At 41.9% G+C, this 20,399-nt stretch overlaps 1 protein-coding gene across 1 annotated transcript in view; it reads left to right on the forward strand.

Moving 5' to 3' along the window:
- Positions 1-16,878, forward strand: part of CAPN14 (calpain 14) — a 124,620-nt gene extending 107,742 nt beyond the window's left edge. The window contains 2 exon segments of the mRNA XM_044659591.1: positions 16,067-16,547; positions 16,762-16,878. Of these exon segments, the coding sequence (XP_044515526.1) occupies positions 16,067-16,547; positions 16,762-16,878 (598 nt within the window).
- The last annotated feature ends 3,521 nt before the right edge of the window (positions 16,879-20,399 follow it).

The following is a 20,399-nucleotide window of genomic DNA, read 5'->3' on the forward strand; positions in this document are numbered from 1 at the left end:
GAGAAAGAGAGAGAGAGAGGCAGAGAGAAAGGTAGAGAGAGAGAGAGAGAGAGAGAGAGAGAGAGAGAGAGAGAGAGTGTGTACTGATAATTTCCTTGCCCATTGCCTTACTTCAACTCCAGCCATCTGGTCCCTGGCAGGAGCCTTACAAAATTTGGAGCCTTGGGCAATCACCTGATTTGCTGTACCCTAGGGAAAGCTCTCTCTGCCACTGATCAGAGAATGAGACATTTGTGACTGACAGCCATCAGCTGTTAATCCGTTAGCTGTGGGTAATAGAGTTCAGGGATAGATAGCTCACTCAAAATCCCTTCCACTGAAGGGTTTTAAATAGTCAAGGTCATCACCCTTCAGACTTTGTCCTTGCCCTTCTGGACAGGTTGTAGGGCAAGCTGGTGAGAATGCCTGGTGTTTAGTTTAACCCTAGGAGTTGCTGCATTAAGCTCATGGTCTAATGAGCAGATTTAAAAGGCCCCAGGTTTGTAGTAATTCTGCACTTGAAAGTATAATTATGAAACCTATGAATCACTTGTGATGATGGCCCTAAATTAAGAGAACAAAAGCTCTTTTACCAGTGGGCTGGGGTTTGGGATCCCAGCCCTGAAATAGGAAAGCTCACACTTGCATTTGTGGCCCCCAGGGCTGTTTAACCCTTTCATGCTGCTAATTGTGATCATTTTTAGCCAATGCTACTAAAGGAATACAAGGAAACACAGAGGACAGAGTCAAGCATAGGTATTTATGACAAATACCATTAGGTTAACCAGATGCAGTCTTTAATAGAATAAAAAGGCACACTTAGAAGAATATTCTATTCTCGTTGAGCTGAAGTAAAGCAGGGGAAGAGGATGAGAACCTTTGGTTCCTAGCATCTGGTTCTCTTTGCCCTTGGTGCTCCAATCAACTGAACATCTGCAATTAAATAAAAGGTAGTCTTGCACCTTGCTATTTGTCCCTTTAGAATTTGCCTCTGGTGTCTCTATTGGAGGCTTATGTTCGAAGAGAGGAATTGTAGATATCATGTTGTCTCGTGTGCTGGGAGAACCATGACGTCTCTCACCTTCCCTATGTCTTCTCTTTTACTTTTAAACCCCCACTGCAGAGTGGAATCCCCTTCCCCAATCCTGGTCTGTTAGTAGCCTCTTTTTCTAAGCTCATAAGAAACAGAATTTCCTGGGTCTTCAGCAACTTAGGCCTACTCAGACCAAGTCTCGCCAATAGGACTATTACATTCAGAAAATACAGCAGTTAAGGTTTTAAAACACAAAAGAATGTTCAAGTTAGAGCAGCTTGGAAATTGGAATGTATCTCTGAATCAAACCTATCTGTCTTATTTCGATTCTGAGGATTCTGGCTTGAGCAAGCTCTCCTATTGATAATCCTTATGCTTATTGTCTGGGAGAAGTAATTTTACCTCCCTAGGTCTTAGTTTCTTCACATGTAAAATGAGGGGGTGGAACTAGATGGCTTCTGAGATCCCTTCCAGTTTTAGATATAAATGAAGGATGGGAGGGTGTGGGCCTTAAAACATCCCTAAAGGCCCATCATCTCCACCTTCATAACCTAAAAACTGGTCCACAGAAGCAAGACAGGGCAGGAGAGGAATTAAAATCAGCTGTTTGCAGCTGAGAAACTTGAGGAAGGTTTGCCTTGGCTGCTTTCCCAAAGGGAAGGTCCACATTACCATTCCACTGCATAGGTCCTAATGGAAGGACTTTTTCCCTGGTAGTTTATATTCTTTTTTTTTTTTTTCCAAATTGCTGGCTGAGCTAGAAAACTAGTAATCTTTGGCCTGGGTAGGTGGACCAGTATAATGCAACATTTTGCAAATCCTTTCTCATTTCTCCAGTGGGCTTTCCTTAATCCTTTCCCATTCTATCATTCTATCCAAGAAGCTTCTGTTTAAATTTGGGGGTGATCTAAATGAAAGTGGCATATGATATAGTAGAAAGAGACCTATAACACTAGAAGTCAGGTGTCTTGCCTTCAAATCCTGGCCTCATTACTAGCCAGTGGGACAGGTTGTGGACATGTCACTTTACTGTAACATGTCATCTTGATTCCTTTATCTGACTTATAGAACTGATGTGAGAATGCTGTGAAGAGCCCAAAAGGATAGGCTAACAAATACAGATTAAGTTACAAGTAGAGGGAGTGATTGTCGCAAATGTCCTTAAATAGTACTAGGCCAGATTTCCATAGAGAAATATATCTAGAGCACTCAGAAGTTATGACATGCCCAGGGGTGTATTGAGAAATGTTAAATAACCACTTCCTTGACACATTTTTAAATTTAATCTGCATTATTAATATTTTCTCCAACACTTTAAGGCTAGACAATCAACAAGATAATAAATCAAGCACTGATTTGTAGTGTTTGCCTATTTTCCAAGGTGGAAATAGTCTTACTGAAAAATTTAACAATTGGACTATTGAGAGACAGAACTAGCTAGAGAGAGCATTCACCTACTAGGGGTCTCCAGCTAGTATGTATCAGAGGCAAGAAATGAACCTAAATCTTCCTGATGCCCATTGCCCTCTAAAATGCCTCTCTAAGACTATAATTTGCAGAGAAAATACTGATCTTCTTTGGCAGAAGAAATTATCAGGTGCTTCTTAAACTCATGAAATTAGAAATTCAGTCCGAAAAATGGACCTTTTTTTCTATAATGTTTTATAATTCAAAAGTTCTTTTTCTCTATTTTTAACCCTTGCCTTCTATATAAAGAATCACTACTGTGTATTGACTCCAAAGTAGAAGAGTTTTAAGGGCATTGCAATAAGGATTAAGTGACTTGTCCAGGGTCACAGAGCTAGGAATCTATCTGAGATCAAATTTGAATCCAGTACTCCTTGTCTCTAGGCCTGGTTTGCAATCCACTGAGCTACCTAGTTGCTCCCTGTTTTCATCTATTGATAATAATTTAAAAAAGAAAATGCCTAATTTCTATAGTACTTTAAGGGTTACAAAATATTTTTCTCCTAAAGCTTCATTTTGATTCTTTCAACAACCCCATGAGGTAGCAACTAGTGCAAATCCTATTATCACTGTTTTACAGAAAAGGAAACTAAGTCCCAGAGAGGTAAAGTATCTCATTTAAGGTGACATAGCCAGCAAATAGCAGAGCTGAAATTCAAATCCTTGTCCTTTAACTCAACGTCAGAAGAAATTCTTTCTACCACATCTCTTGAGTTACTGTGAGTTACTTTGAAAAGATTGTAGAAGCATAGAGATGGAAAGTTCATCAATCTACAGTTTTGTGATATGGTCTAGGGACCACTGGAAATTGGGGAGGGAGCTAAATGTCATTCTTCAGGTAGTTTTTTGGGTTGATATGTACTTTAGGAAAATCTAATACACTAAAATTTCTGGTGGGATTAAATAATTTATTAAAGATACCTTTATATTCCACTGAAGCTAATATGATTGCATTGATATATTTTTCCATTGAGCGGTACAAATAGCAACCCATCTTTGTCTTTTCATTCTGTGCTACATAGCCCATGTTTCCCAAAAATCTTTCAGAGAGGATCTATAGAATGAGTGGGAGTCTTTCCTCTTGTTCTTTCAATAAATTGTGGATCTCCTTATCCACAATCCTTACACTTATATCCTTTTAAGTCATAGTCTCAAGATGCCTTCAACATCCCTTGTTATGAGTAAGTCATTATTAGAAATACATTTCAGTTAAGTCTCATTTACCACATAACTTTTCATTGCCCTTTGAGTCACCTTCAGCTGCATTTTTTCTGAGACCATGTCATTTTATGATTCATAGCCACAAGGCAGTGGCCAGGAGAATATTGGTTAGAAAAGGTTTGGGTGGGGAGGAGAGTCCAGAATCTTGGGACTATAGAAATAAGGAGCAATTTCCTAACCATGCTCCAGTCTATTCTCTTCCAGGTACCACCTAGCTTGAAAGCTTGTCTAGGATGAACTAATTTAATTGGTTGTCCATTTATTGTGATCTGTATCCTCTGTTTGGATTGTCTTGAATGAATTGTTAGGCTGATTTTGATTCTGTTGACTTATTTGCTGGCTGATGCAGTTAGTGAGATCTTACTGCAAATATTTTATAACAGTTAAACTTCTTTGAGAAATTACAATAATCAACCAGATTGTGTCTACATAATGACCAGACTAATTAAGTTCAGAAAATACCATTGCCAGAAGTTTGGCCATCAGGTAATTAATTCTTTGGCCATGGTAACCTGTGAAAGAGATAAAACAATAGCTAACAATTATATAGTACTCATATGCTAGACACTGTGCTAAGTTCTTTACAATTATTACTTATTTTATTTTCATAACAATTCTGACAGGTAGATGCTATTATTATCCTCATCTTATAGATAGGGAAATAGGCAATGAAGGGTAATTGATTTGCCTGTGGTAAGCCAGCTAATAAGTATCTGAGACTGGATTTGAACTCAGATCTTCCTCTCTCTAGGTGTGGTATACTGTTCTGTATACCATCTAGCTATCCCTAGATAAATATACCAAATATCCATACTTCCCTCTCCTCCTTTCCCCTCTCCCCTTCTTCCATAAAGACAGTGGTAAAAGACATTGATAAAGGAAGAAGATTTTGGAATATCCGCAAACATTAATTTAACTGTCTGTACTGTTCATGTGAGATCTTTTTCCAATCAAATCTGATGCACTATTGGAGGAAACAAACCATATCCATATTGACTTTTCTCATTGTAAATGCAATGAGAAGCCACCAAGAAGTAGAAATTAAATGCCAAAATAGTTCACAGATTTTCCCAGGAGAGATGAATAAAGAGGTTAGTAAAGTTAGTTGCTTTGTTCACTCAAAAACAGTGACAACCTCAACAATGATTTCATGGAATACTTAGTCATCTTTCTTTGGGTTGCATATGATGAGTACAAACAGATTACTGTGATGATAATTACAATATATGCCAATATATGTTGTTGAGTGTGAAGTAGAGAAAGCCTATAAAGAACTAAGATCCTCTAAACTCCTAAGACTCAGTGACTTCAATGTGAATGCCATGTGTCATGTCTGATTCTATCACATATGCGCAGTCAGCCTGATGAGTTGGGGTAAAGGTAAAAAAATTAATGGAAACTAGTCCTTACAGAATCATAGAACTTTAGAGTTGAAATGGAACTCAGTAGTCCTCTGGTCCAACCTATTACTGAACAAGAATCCCTATAGTGGCATACCCAATCAGTAGTTGTCTAGTCTTTCATTTGAGACCAACATATTGCACTGATGGTAATGCTAATTGTTAGAAAGTTAAGGTGGATAAAGATAAGAAGACAATTTCAATAGCTATAGGAGACCCATCTATGCAAGTTGTTGACTCTGATGAGTGGGAAATTGATCAAAGTAAAGTGATCTGTAGTTATAATACTTAATAATTTAAAATGATATCATCACTTTATTGATGTCTCATAATCAGAAGCAGAGTCATTTTCTCCATTGATTCTGGGAATTTTTGCAAGATATAATGGGGAAAAGAGCAAGGGGATAGCTATTCATCATAGTCTTTCATCCAAAGATGTTTGAAAACTTTTGGCCTGTCTTCTGGACTTTTGGCCAAACAAGTAGCAACAACAAATGGATCCGAATATATCGATTAGGCTATAGTTCCAGTGAGGCTAAGGCCATTGGTATGATGCCTAAAAGCATAGCTAAATTTTGCACACACACACACACACAGTCTTTGCTGTTGCCACAAGCTTCAAGCCCTAAGTGGCTTTCTACATTCTAAAGGATGTAGCTTGATACAAGGTGAACCAGATGAGAATGATGATAACATGGAAGGTTGCTGTATACAATATAAAATGATTTACAGATACAGGACATGATACACAAACAAAAGGAAGTATGAGAGAGCAGAGGAGAGAAGAACATAGGAGAGGATACCAGAGGAGAGGAGGTAGAGAAGAGTTGAGCAAAATTGAATAGAGAAGATAAGAAAGAATCTGGTTCAGTGGATAAAGAGCCAATCTCAGACTCAGAATGAAGTGAGTTCAATTACTGCTTTGGACACATACTGGCTTTGTTACCCTAGGCAAGTCAGTAACTTCTCAGAGTCTCAGGCAGCTCTCTAAGATTATAAATTATAGATGTGCTTTAAATTTGCATTGGTAAGGATTATTAGAAGGGAGTAAGATACAATTCCCTAAAAGTTTTCTAGGCTGCTCTCTTCTAGGTACCAGCCAGTCTATTGCCAATTTGAACTAATTCAATAGGTTGGCCATCTGATTGCACATTGTGATCTGAATTCTTCATCCACTTGGGTTTTCCTGAATGAATTGCTAGGCTGCTTTAATTTCCATTGACATGGATTTCATTGTGGAAGCATTATAGTGTTCCAGAGCTCAGTGTAATCAGTAGCATGTCATCCATGACTAGTACTAGGTGGAAGGGATTCATCAATAAAATTATAGATTCAGATTATGTAGATAGACAGATCAATCAAGGAAGACAGATGGACGACAGACGGGCAGACAAACATATAGATGGATGGATGAATGGATATATAAATAGATAGATAGTGGAGAGAAAATGTAATGGAAGTACTCTTCTCAAAAGGTGGCCCATTTTATCTATCAGCATGGTATAATGTTAAAACTTCTAGATTCAAAATCAAAGAACCTGGGTTCAAATGACAACTGTCATTTACTACTCTTTTGAGCACAGGGAAGTTGCTTACTCTCTCTAAGTTCTTTTAACCTCTCTTTAGTTCCTAACTGTATAAAATAAAGCAATTCAGTTAGATGACCTCTAAGATTCCACATAGCTTTGAAATTCTATGATTTAGTGACATGTAATAGTCTAGGACAGTGATGGTGAACCTATGGCATGAGTGCCAAAGATGACACATAGAGAGCTCTCTATGGGCACTCATCTCCAAGAGTCCATTACTAGAAAGACAGGGCAACTTGGGCAGAGCTGCTCCCTTCCCCCTCTCCACCATGCCTGATGACATTTTTTCACATCATCTGCCCCTATACCTAGCAGCCCAATGGGGGGTACTTTCTCCCCTGTGTGGGGTGAGGGGGGTAAGGGGCACAGCACTCCATCTGGGGAGTGGGATGGGGGCTAGGCTTCTGCTCACAGATCTGTTTACAAAATGTTTCAACTGCCTTCAGAATTTGGGAAGAAAAAAATAAAAGGATTGTCAATGTCACTTTTAATGTATAACTTTGTAGGGGGAAATGGAAAAGGTAAGAATTAAAGCAAAAATGAAACTTTGGGAAAAAGAAAAATGAAAACAGGTAATAAACATCTTAATTTAACTTTTAATGGGACCACTCGTGCCTTCAAAGAAGGTGACACCTGTTTTGAAGGAGCAGTTTTAATTTCTACAGAACAAAACAGCAGGGCCCTTCTCTGCTTTTCTTTAAGCTACTCCTCTTGTTCTAAGTATAACACTTTTTTTGCAGCTTAAACCTTTAATTAACCAGAGATGCCATCAAGAAAAGTTTGCCAAGGAGGAGGATGCCTGGTTTAATTAAAAAGATCTTTAATAGTTATTACAGAAATCAATTTGGAATTCAGGCCTGAAAGCAATGAAGAGGGGGAAAAATCACCCATAGGAACTTTTCCATTTCCCTGGGTAATGATTTTAGCCCTATTAGCCCCTGGGCTTTAAAAGATCTTATGTAGTTGTGTGGAGAATGGTAACTGAGGGCTGTCACTCATCACTTCTGAATCTTAATCTCACACCAGGCTCTGCAGGTCTTGCCTATAAAATGAGCAGGCTAAACCTCCTGGAATAGAGTTATACTGACATTAGAAAGAAATAGGAAACCTTTATAAATTGAAAGTCTCCCAACTCATAAGTATAAGCTATTTTTTTTCAAAGAGATGCATTATTTCTCCTTAGGGATTTGTGCTTGGAGTGTTCATTGGGCTTCTTCCCATTACTGTTAAAAACCACCCTCTTCAGAACAGGCCAGAGAATAGGATTTGGCTCTTCTGAGCACAAGAGGAATGCTTCTTTTCCTTGTCTTCAGAAAAGGGTGACACAAAAGGAGACATGGTTGGAGATGAACAAAATAAAGGTCTGAGGGTGAAAAGAAAAATCTGAAAGGGAAAAGGATCTTGGATATAAAAATAAAATAACTTCTGCCTAAGAAGAATAGCATTTACATTGCCTAGTGATTCAGCCCAGTCCAATTCAAATGCTACAAATACTCTTCATATAATCTATTTAATTAATATTTGTCCAGCACTTTGGAAGAGAAAAGGAAAAAAAAAGTATGAAAGAGGTAAAAAGTTAGTGACCAGACTGACTTTCCCTTTGCAATTTGACTATTTGACATGTAAGTATATTATCTGTGTATCGTAATCATGTTAAGAGACGTATCATATCCTAATTAATAGGAAGAAAGACCTGGTTTCAAATCCTGTATCTCTCATATACAACATGTGTGGTCCAGTGTAAGTGATTTAATTTCCCAGATCTCTGCAAACCTTCTAAGAATTCAAATTAAAGATGAACTGCCCATCAGTATTGGGTAGAGATAGTTTCCATCCAGAGATTTCTTAATGCCAATGAAATCACAGGCCTGGACCTTCTCCTACTTCCAAAATTATTATTCTCAAGAAAAGGAGGAGAGAGAAAGAAAACAAGCATTGATTAGGCACCTACTATATTCTAGGTCAAACACTTAGAGCTAGCTAGAAAAACACTCAGAGATCATCTAGTCCAGTGATTCCCAAAGTGGGCGCCACTGCCCCCTGGTGTGTGCTGCAGCAACCCAGAGAAGCAGTGATGGCCACAGGTGCATTTATCTTTCCTATTAATTGCTATTAAAATTTAAAAAAATTAATTTCCAGGGGGCTAAGGAATATTTTTTCTGGAAAGGGGGCGGTAGGCCAAAAAAGTTTGGGAACCACTGATCTAGTCAGTCTTCCTCAATTTTCAGATGAGAAAGCTATGCTAAAGAGAGAGTGCATGTACCTAAGGACACATAGGAAATAAAGTTCAAAGGCAAGATCTGAACACAGGTTCTATAGTTCCTGAATAAGTATTTTTCCATTGTATCATGCTTGATGGTTAAGTTATAATCTAGTTATCTTTGTAAACCTGACTTTGGAAATTGCCCTTTCCCAGATCATCTAGGATAAAAAATGAGGCTGTGCAAGTAGAAAATACTCTGTTGACTATAGCACTATGGCCAAGGTTGCATGTAAGTGGGGACATTTTAATGTTATTATTAAAATGCCTTAATCTTCCTTCCCCCTTTAAAAACTTACCTTTAAAAAGGATACAGTGGGAGGACTGGGATAAATCTGAGTTTGACATACTACATAATAAGTGGGGTGTATGGGATGTTCAGGGAGGACTAGCACCTCTGGTGTGAGGGTTTGCTGAGCCCTTTTCAGGGCTGCTCATCCATCTTTGATGTCTACTTTTCCCTCAACTCTCACTTCTGGCTCCAAGAAGCTGTAGCACGCACAGCAGCCATGCTGGACAAAACAAACCCACCCTGGCAGATGGGCTAAACCAGGTTGAAGGTTACTGACAGGCCTCGGATCTATCAGCGAGTTAGGGAGGAGTCTACCTCAAGCATGTGAAGGCTTCCCCTAGTGAAATAGGGGGATGAGAACAATTTGAACCCAGGTCCTTTCATTCCAGAGAACCATTCTTTTCACTTTGTCCCATTGTCTCCAGGTGCTATGTTAATATATTATTTAAAACTTTGAGATTGGGTCAGAGTAGGTTACCTATGAAGGCTGTCCTGAATCTCTTCTGTTCGAGCCACCACAGAATAAAGAAATGAAGCTTTTTAAGTGTACTGCTATCCCTTTGACTTCAAGAAAATCCTTCCTGCAGATGGCCTGTCGGGGCTTGTTTCATCTTGTCTTTACTCTGTAAATCTGTGCTGCCATCAGCAGTAGCTTCTTCTTTAAGTCCAAAAATGATAGCAGGGGTGGGTGGGCTGTGTACAGTATGAGGGGGAAGGAGTATCACCTTTTTATGCCATAGTTAATGAAATTTCATTCTGTTGGCACAAAAGATACCTCTCGTTTGTGGCAGACCCAATAAGTGCAGATGGAAGGATATATCATACCACACACACACATATACAGACACACTCACACACACACATGCACATAGACACATAATCAGACACACACACACACACACACACACACACACACACACACACACACGAGGCTGCCTGAAGTCATGCAGTGGTCAAAGAAAAGAACACAAGGGAAACCTGATTAGAAAGGAACGAAAGTCAAAAACCTTGCAGGAAACTGTAAATGAGCATGAGTGACAAGGGAACAACTCAAAGGAAATTTTTAAAAAGCGTGGTGTTGAAAATCCACCATCTGACATATGTATCGGACTTCCCAGCTTTCTGACAGCCTCAGCACACATTCACTCCATATGTTGCTTTACACAGTTTTCACTGGCTTTAATGGGCCCAATTCTATAGTTTTATACTAACATGAATGAGTCACATCTGCTCCAATACCCAATGTGCTCCTTAATGTCTTAGGCTGCAAGGAGAGAGCAGCTCACTCCGAGCTTGCCAATGGGAGGCTTGGAAAGTTATAAGGCAAGGTAAGGGTCACAACACTGACTCTAGCAATAGATGTGATGGGAGGGTACAGCAGGAGGGTCCTTCCATAATCACCCATTCTCTTTAGCCTCCATCTGATTTTAATCACTCCCTAAAAGCTGCTCTTCTCCATACTAGCTATTGTTGTTGTCATTTGTCCTTTTCTGAGAGGACCAATGACATCGTGGGGTGATGACTTGGTATGAATTGGATTTAAATGAGTCGGAGTTGCACAAAGTCATTAGCCAGCTGAAATTAAAGGAAAATAACTTGGTAGTGATCACCCTACACACTTCACAACCCATCGAGGATCAGCTGGGATCTGGACTGCTGGCCATTTGACCAAGACATTCAAGTGAGTCCTAAGAGGAATCTGGTGGGGATGGGATGCCAACCAAGCTTTCCAACCACCTGGTTTAAGATTTTAAAGTCTTTTCCCCTCCTCCATCCTCCATTTCCTATCATTCTATTTTCATTCTATCATAAGATCATAAGCTCTTAGATCTAGAGATGGAAAGGATCTTAGAGGTCATTTACTATAACCCCCTAATTTTATAGGTGAGAAAATGGAAGTCTGAGAAGTCTTGCCCAAGTGCACACAGGTAAGTATCAAAAGCACCAACCTTTGATCATAGGTTCTCTGAGAGATATCATGCTTCAGTACAAAGACCAATCAGTTTGGGTATTACAGGATCTGGGCTAAAAAATCTACCACTGTCAGTTACTATCTAAATGACCCTGGTCAAATCCTTTCCCTTTACTTGGCCTCAGTTTCCTCATCTGTAACATGAAGGGGCTGGGAGAGAAGGGTTTTTAAATCTCTTTCCAGTCTAAATTCATGGTCCTTTGACCCCAAGGCCAGTGTTACTTTCACAACAACAGATCCTGCTAGATTGATAAAAATCTACTTAGCCAGATATAGGAATACAACTACATCCCTTTGTGAATTTCAGTCCGCTAAGGGAATCTTCTCTACTTTGGTTAAGGACAAAGCGAACCAAACCAGGGATCAGGATGGAGCCCTTGTTCCAGCTCTCCCTTCAGTTTGTCTGCAGTCTTTGCCCTGATCTGGCCCCCCTGGTGGTTTGCTTCCCCCAGCTGTCAACCAGCCAGGATAACACATCCCAACCACCTCAATATGCAGTCTTGTGAGTTGTACCATCTAAAAAAGCTTGTTGATAGTGTTGTATAACTGTCTGCCATCTGTTACAAAGGAGCCTCATCATAAAACATTGTGCAGCTGACTGTATAACACTGCCACTCTGCAGCTCTAGGGGTTGACTGCATTTCAGTGAGACAGTCCCTGGGGTGGGGGTGATGGAAGGGGTATGGCATTCTGTCTATCCAACTATAAAGTATTTGGCAGTATAGAGGAATAGATGGAGGAGACCACTGAGAAAACACATAGAAAACATATTAAAGGCATGCAATTCTGCCTTTCTTTCTTAGTGCCTTAGCCCCTCCTCTGGACCGTGATGAATATGGGAAAGCCCTGGTATATGAAGATATTTTTTTCATAGTAGTCATCATCTTCCTGACAGATCAAAGGCAATGAGGGTTTCCCTTGATGGATTCAGAATTGGAAGATGGGGGCTATCTGTGTGACCTTGGATAAGTCACAATCTTTCAGGGACTAGGTATTTTCATCTACACAATGTAAATAGAAGGGGTTTGGACTAGATTGTCTCTAAAATCTCTTCTAGATATGTGTATGAGTCTATGATCTTTAAAAGGGATGATTACGATTTCTTAACAATAAAGATGTCACTCACAGTCTGTTGGGCTCCTGGTTCAAAACATTTTTTTGGTTGTTAAAGATTTTTATTTGTTCCTGCCAGGCCAGCAACTTGCTGAAGGATTAGAACAGATCTAGAGGCTTTAAAATTCCAAAGCTGGGCTTGGCATCAGGAAGAACTGAGCTCAAATCCAGCCTCAGACACTTACTAGATTTGTAACTCTGGGAAGTCAGTTAACCCTATTTGCCTCAGTTTCCTCATCTGTAAAATGAGCTGAAGAAGGAAATGACAAACCTCTCTAGCAGTTTTACCAAGAAAATTCCAAATGGGTCATGAAGAGTAGGACACAATTGAAATAACCGAACAACAATAATATCAAAATCTCCAAGCCCTGAGATTTTCCCTTACTTGAAATCACAGAGTAACTGAATAGCTTACTGGGACAGGAACCTAAGTTTGCTAGCTCTAGGTCTAGGGTTCCTTCCATTGTACCATCTTGTTTCCTTACAGTTTTGATCAGGCTTCTGAGAGGCCGAGGCAAAGAGAAACTGCTTTCCAGTGCCCTTTGAAGTCTGTTCTCTTCAAGTCAAATACGATTGTCAGTTTTGGCAGCTTTGATCCCAAACGAAGCAGGTGGTAGTGAGTCAGAAAGACTTAAGTTGGAATATGAACTCAGACCCTTCCTCATTGTGTGACCTTGGGCAAATCCCTTAACGTCTGTTTGTCTCAATTTGCTTCTATCTAAAAATGGAGATAATGATAATGCCTACTTCCCAGGGTTGTTGTGAGGATCAAATAAGAAAATAATTGTATAAAAGTGCTTAAGATAGATTTTGGCACCTACTAGAGGTTATAAAAATGTCTATTCCAGCCTTCTCCAAATGCTTTAAGGACAGTCGGGCCTAAGAGATTTGGGGGAAATACATAAATTCATTCTATTTGGTTTTAAATTAGGGAAGCCCTTTCACGGAAATTGTTTGAATGAAGCAGAATCAACGAATCCATGAGTATTTATTAAACTCCTCTATGTTTCAGGTACTGTGTTGCTCACCAGGGATACAAAGAACACTAAAAACATACCTTTCTCTCAAGAAGTTTACCTTTTCACAGGAGAGACAACATGGATAGAAATAGATACATATACAAAATAAATGGAAGATAGTTTTAGAGGGGAAAGCACTATGGACCTGGAGGGGTGAGGAAAAACCCAGGGAAGACTTTCAGAAGGTAGCACTGGAGTTGTCTTTTTTTTTCTTTTTTTAAGACTGGATCTCCCCATTTTTTCCAAATTGGAAGCATAGCAGCTACTCATGGACCTGATATCACTGATAGTCTTAAGAGCTTTGACCTGCTTCACCTGCTGGGTTCTTACCATCTTCTCCCAGGGAGAGGGAGGAAGGGATCCCACTTCAGAGGTGCCTTCTCATAGTTCGAGCCAAAATTGGTTCTTTGAGTCCTTGGCTCAGGTTGGAAGTACCCTGGGTCCCCATGTAGGGTATTCCTCAGGAAAACCTAGAGCTACCTCCAAGAGTATTTCTCCTTCCTGATCCAAGTGATTTTTTTTTTCATTTTTTTCATCATTATACTGATATAAGACTTAGTGCTTAACCAATACATCTAACTCAGAACTCTGGAGGTTGAGATCTGTTAGCCTTAGCATCCTGGTTGCCGAGGTTATAGATCACCACACCAGATTTCAGGAAACCAGGGAAGCCAAAATGCATTGGAGAGGAAGGAGAGTGTCCCAAAGCATGGAGGACAATCAGAGTAAATGTAGGGAATTTGTAGATGAAGTATGAGAAAGAATAAATAGGATGTGGTTCCTGGGCCAAAAACTGGGTGGAGGAGAGTGAAATATAAGAAGAATGGAAAGGAAAGAAGATGTCTAGCATAGGATTTGATATTTGATCAAGGAGGTAATAGGGACGCAAGGACATTTTTTGAATGGAGGTGGTGATGCTGATGGTGACAAAAATCAAACCTGCACTTTAGGAAAATCATTTTGGCAGTTATGTAAAAGAAAGACTGGTTGAAGCAGGGAGGCCAATTAGAAGGTTATTAAAAATGGTCTATGCAAGAGGTAATGAAGCTCTGAATTAGGATAGTGGGTATATGACTGAGACAAGGGGATATAGAGTAGAAATGTTGGGAAGAAAGAAACAGCAAGATTTGACAACTGACTGGATACACAAGCCAAGTGAGAATAAGGATGGCAGTGAGGTTGTTATTGTGGGTGACTCAATGGACAGTGGTAACCTGGAGAGTAAAAGGGAAGCTTAGAAGAGGGGTAGGTTTGGGGAAATGTGAATTATCTTTTAGATATGTTAAGTTGAAGATGCCTCTGGGAAAGCCAGTTTGAAATGTCCAAGAGGCAGTTAATGATATCAGACTGGAACTCAGGAGAAAAACTAATATTAGATACTGAGATCTCAAAATCATCTACTTAAGGATTACTGAACTCATGAGAGCTGATGAGATCATCAAGTAAGAGAGGAGGACTCTAGAAAGAACCTTGAAAGATCCCTAAGTCCAGAGAGGTATGATGTGTATGAAGATTTAGCAAAAACTGGCAACTAGGTGGCATAGTGGAGTCCAAAAGACCTTAGTTTGACGCTTTGTCAAATCACTTAAACTCTCAGTTTACCCAGTTGTTAAATGGAGATAATAATAGTACCCAAGACATAGTTGTTGTGAGAAATTAAAAAAGATAATGCATGTAAAATGCTTTGCCAATCTTAAAGAACTATATAAATGTTAATTATTGTTCTTATTACCCTTACACAGAGCAGTCAGACCCTTTAGAGAACCAAGTAAGAGCAGTATCAGGAAATCCCAGAGAGGAGAGGATAGTTAAGGGTGACAAAACTGCTAAAAGGTCAAGAAGAATGAGGATTAAGAAAAGGCCATTAGTCTAGGCAATTAAGAGAGCATCTTCTACCTGCTTTCATATTCTACATGGAAATGGAAGTGAGATAAGCCCTGTTAATGATTTTCTGGAGAAGGGATGTTGAACTGCTGGACTCACGTTCCTTTCCCCCCAGGGCCATATTCTAAGAACTCACTGAAAAGTCAGCAGGTGGAGCTGGATTGCTGTGTCAGAGACCCTTGTCCTGGAAAAAAAAAAAAAATGAAATCCTAAAATGTTTAGCGACAATGATGGTAGAAAAACTTGAGTGATACGGTATTATAGGCTTAACAACAATTAAATCCAAACCAGCTCCTTTGCAGAAATGTTTTATTGCACCTGCGGACAGGAAGGGAAAAGGTCGTATTCCCGTGCATGGGTCCTAGGAAAAGATGCTGGAATTGCACTTCAGAGGAGCCTTCAAAGTTGGCCCCTGAGCTCAGGGACCCGGGCGCATGCTAGAAGTGCCCCGGAGCACCAGTCCGAGAGCTCCTTAGGAGGAACCAGAACTGCCTCCAGGAGTGTCCCTCTCCCCTGACCCTTCTGGGTTTTTTCGGAGGGTAGATGCAGCAGGGGCTGGTGGGCGCTAGGGGGTGCTCCACGCCCCCCCTTTGCCCCCCCCCCCCAACAAATCGGGCTTAACAGGGAAAGACTCTTTGGTCTGTGAGTGGGTAGGTGGGGGGAGTGAAAATTAAAATAGCGCAGTCCAAAGCCGGTCCGGCGGGCGGCGGTAGCGCCCCCTCTCCCTGTTTCCCTCCTCCTCTCCTGGGGGTCACTCTGTCCCTCCTCCCCCTATCCTCCTCCCTCCTTCTCCTCCTGGGGAGTCAGGCACTGGCTGCGATTGCTCCCTCTCTGCAGCTCCCGTCAGTTTCCCTCTCCTGAGGCTGGAGCAGCAGCAGTGGTAGCAGCAGCAGTGACTCTAGCAGCAGTGGCAGCAGCAGCAGAGGAAGCAGAGGCGGCAGGAGCGGAGTCTACAGCAGCTGCAGCCCCAGCTCTCTGGGTTTCCAGACTCGGGGCGCGTAGTCCTCCCGCCCGGGGTCCCCTCCGCGTCCCCTGCGCGTGTCCTGGAGCGCCCGGGGCTGAGCGGCGCCACCGCGCGCCCCAACTCCCCCTGGCCACGGTCAGGGACGCCCTGCCCAAGCCGCTCCCCCCCGGGCAGCGGACCCCGGCCGCCCGGGGGCATCCTCTGTCGGGGAAGCGGGGCGGGACCATGAGGAGGTTGAACCGCCGCCTGACTCTCACTCTCTTAGGGGTGCTCTGGATCGCGGCGCTGCTACTCCTTTGGGGAGTCCAGAGGAAGTTGGAGGTGGCACCGAAACCCGAAGGGCAGACCCCCAAGGTAGGCAGCTGGAGAGATCAGGGTAAAGGCAGGCAGTGGGCGCGCTGCTGGCCTGTGGGCAGGGGGCACTAGGTGGGTGGGCTCAGTTTGCGGGCTTGTGGGGTACTGAGCTGGCCGGCAAAGTTGCTGGATGCGACTGCAACTGTTGGATGTTTCCAGATTTTAAATAGCCCAAGGGAATCTTCTGACGCGAGAGTGTGAGTGTTGTGTATAGGTACTGTCCTCAGTGCATGGGTTAGGTGGACCCAGGCTCTGTGGCAAAGTATGGTCACAACTTCTCCTGTCGCGCATCCCCCAGGCACTGGAGGACCTACTTCTGACCCGGCGCTGAGGATCTAGAAAAGGGTGAGAGGGCTGCCCAGAGAAGCTGGCCTCTAGAGGTAAACCATGAGTTCTGTCTTCACTGGCTGTTAAAACTGCCCTGGTGAAGAGGCTCTGGGATGGTCTCCTATCCTGCCAAACAACTCTCGAAATCAGTGCTTGGAAGGTGACCGAATTGGACCGGGGTTGGGGGCACAGAGCCTCTGCTGCGATTGCTTCTCTCTTCTCCTTTTTCCATTGCTTTGTCACTCCCTTCCTAAATCTGCTTCAGGAACCCTGCAGCTGTTAGACTTGGAAGTGAAATATGCATGCCTGCTCCATACTTCACAAAATATCAACTGCAAATAGAGATCGACTCGTCTTGTTAGGGAGTAGGGAAAATCTCAGGGCAGTGCAGGTGGCTCTTCCGCTCCAAGTCCCTTCAGTTCACCTGACAAGAGCCAGGCCCCTCCCTCTTTCCCTCTGCCCGCGTTTGCCCTCCAGTCTCCAGACTAGAGAGTCCAGCTTCCTCCCAGTCACTTTTGTCACTTCTCAGAAAGGGCTGAAGGATAAGGACGAATTCCTTTGGGGAGTGAATATTCAGGCCAGCCAGCCAACATCTTGTTTTAAACTACTCTTTGTGTTCAGAATAGCCTAGTGGGTGCTGTGGGGAGATAAACAAACAAATGAATGTGTGTGGTGTGTGTGAGTGTGTGTGTTTGTGTATGTACAGCGGTCCCAATCTGATGGAACTTTCAATCTAATAGAGCAGGCAGGAGAAACACATGGAGAAAGAATCTGTGCCTAGGGAGTTGACAATAGCTACCCCTCACTTGCAAAGCCCAATCTCCGCTCCATTCCCCTCCACCCTTCTCCAAGGGGTAATTCTTTTTATCACAAAGATGCTGTTGCTACGCATAGATCAGAGGAGTTTTTCTTCTTTTCCCCAGGTTGTTCTTTTGCTCCTTGTAATGTAGTTAATGATGCCTGCAGGGACCTGAACTTTCTCTGATTTGCTTTGTACTTCATTACCTTAAGCTTGCATGTAATGAGCCCCTGCCCCCTTCCTTAATTCTTCTGTTTTACAACTCTCTATCTCTCTGTCTCTCTTTCTCTGTATTTCTGTCTCTCCCTCAGTTACTGTCTCTTCTCTATGTCTCTGTCTTTTGTCTGTCCTCTTCTTTCCTTTCTTCTCTCTTCCCCTCATCTCCTTTCCTGTCCTGTTCTTTCTCTTCCCTTCCTCTCCTCTTCTTTCTTCTCCTCTTTTCTCCTCTTGTCCTCTCCTTTTTCCTCTTTCAGACTTATTTTGACCATTCCCATGTTTTGTTCTGTCATTTCTTTCTTTCTTGTTGCTGTTTTTTTTTCTTCCTCTTATTCCTCATTCTTTTTTCACCCTCTTTCTTTTTTTTGGCTCCTCATATCACTTCATAACTAGAGAGATTTTCCTTTTCTCCTCTCATGCCTGCTTTCTACTGCTTTTCTGCTTCCCATTTTGACACCTTCCACGGTGTTCCTGTCATTTTAAAATTTTTCCCACATCTTCTTAAATCCCCTCCTTTTGGGTTTCTCATTTTCCCTCCTCTTTTCTCTCTTTCTTATGTGTGAATGACTGTGACCTTGGACAAATCACTTCACTCCTCAAGACCTGCTTCCTTATCTCTTAAATGGGGAGGCTGGACTGAATGGTGGCTGAAGTCTCTTCCAGACCTTAAGACTCTATAACTGTTTTCAGTGAATCTTTGTTCGTATTTATGTCTGGAAGGTGACTGCTCCTGTTTGTACATATATGTGAGACTGGGACAGTTTTGATGGGACTAGAACAGTTGAATTTACAGTGACTGGTCTATACATTTAGGCTACACAGTGGGGGCCCTAACGATGCCAGTTGTTCAGCTTTCATGATGGTGATGTGATGCCATGTTAATCAGACCCATGGAAACATTCGGGTTCTAGTCTCCTTGTTTGTCCTTTTCAAATCTCTGCCTGGAGAAAAGGGGCTGAGGGTAGGCAGCTGTTTATAATGAAAAGAAGCTACAGAAAGATGTTTAAAGCTTTCCTAACATTAGATGCCAGGCCTGTTTGCTTTCTAACCCCTACCAGCAGCTAGAGTGCCTGCTTTGGGAGGAGACTTCTGCATCAGTGATTTGGTTTTACCTTCCCCGTCCCTGAGCTCCTTCCCAAGATTGTCCTGACCTGGTTATGATCTTTTGTGGAGCCAGATGTTTTCAGGAATGGTCAGTGGGACTTCAGCACTCAGGACTACCTCATGACTTTGCAAAAATCAATTTCCCTCTCTCAGTTTCTGGTTTCTCATTTGTAAATGGGGGGGGGGGGCGAATTTAGTAATCCCTTCCAACTTAAAACTTTTGTGAGTCTGTATCTGTGAGCTGTAAGTAGGAGAGAGAGGAGGATAGGTCTGTTGTCCTCCAAACTATGGCAGGGAAACCAAGACAGGCCTTCCCTCAAAGGAGAGAAATTGCCTTAAAGGGTACAGAAGACTGATAATCTGTGCCCCTTGGGAGAGAGATAGTTTTGGCTGTCAGGAACTATTAAATTGCAGGTAGTAGTAGGCTATGTGGCCAAATAATTATGGTTGCCTAATGGGATGGGGAAAACTGAAAAGTGGGGGAGAAATCCTATATAGGGACATTAATCATTGGCTCAGGAATAGTTTCTGATTGTTAGCTCAGAGATTGTTTCCTGACCAATGGGAGTCTTATCAGCCTCAGATGGGAAAATTTGCTTATTAGAGAAAAATAGTATAGATTTTTTGAATGAATTCAGGACTCCGGGCTTTCATGCTGAGTGCTTATTCATAATTGCAGGGGAAAGTCTTACTTTGCACATGTAAAGACCTGAGGAGTTTTCCATTCCTCAAACCCTCCCCTGCTCTCTTTTATAGTGGACTCAGTTTATTTGTCAAAGCAGAATGTAGTCAGCCTTTCATTACTGGAATCCAGGAGACATGTGAGAGCCCTGGAAGGATCCTTAGAAATTGTGTTGTCTAATCCTCTCATATGACAGATGAAGAAACTGAAGACTTTGGGGGTGCAATGATTTACACAAAGAAATGCAGCTCAAGAAGAGGACTTGTGAGGAGGTGTTGTGTGGAAAGCCCACTCAAGTTGGGAGTTAAAGGACCCGAGTTTAAACCTTGGCTCTGGAACTTAACTTGCCTGTATGGTCTTGGATCAATCATTTTATCTCTTTGTAGAAGAAAGGGGTTAGATCACATGGTTTCTAAGGTCTCCTTCATTCTTTAGGTCTGTGATTTTCCAGGCTTCATGTATTAGCCAGAGGTTGGACCAGTGGGCTTCTAAATCTAAACCTTTCCACTCTAGAGTTTTAAACCGCTCTAAAGCCCTTTCTTTTTCTTTTCTTTTTTTCCAAACCCTTATCTTCTGTCTTAGAATTATGGTAAGGGGCAGACAATTAGGGTTAAGTGACTTGCCTAGGGTCACATAGTTAGAAATGTCTGAGGCCAGATTTTAAACCCAGGCCTTCCAGTTGCTAGGTCTGGCTATCTACCAAAGCACCTAACTGCCCCTCTCC

Source organism: Gracilinanus agilis, chromosome 2 (assembly GCF_016433145.1).
Source record: "Gracilinanus agilis isolate LMUSP501 chromosome 2, AgileGrace, whole genome shotgun sequence".
NCBI lineage: Eukaryota > Metazoa > Chordata > Mammalia > Didelphimorphia > Didelphidae > Gracilinanus > Gracilinanus agilis.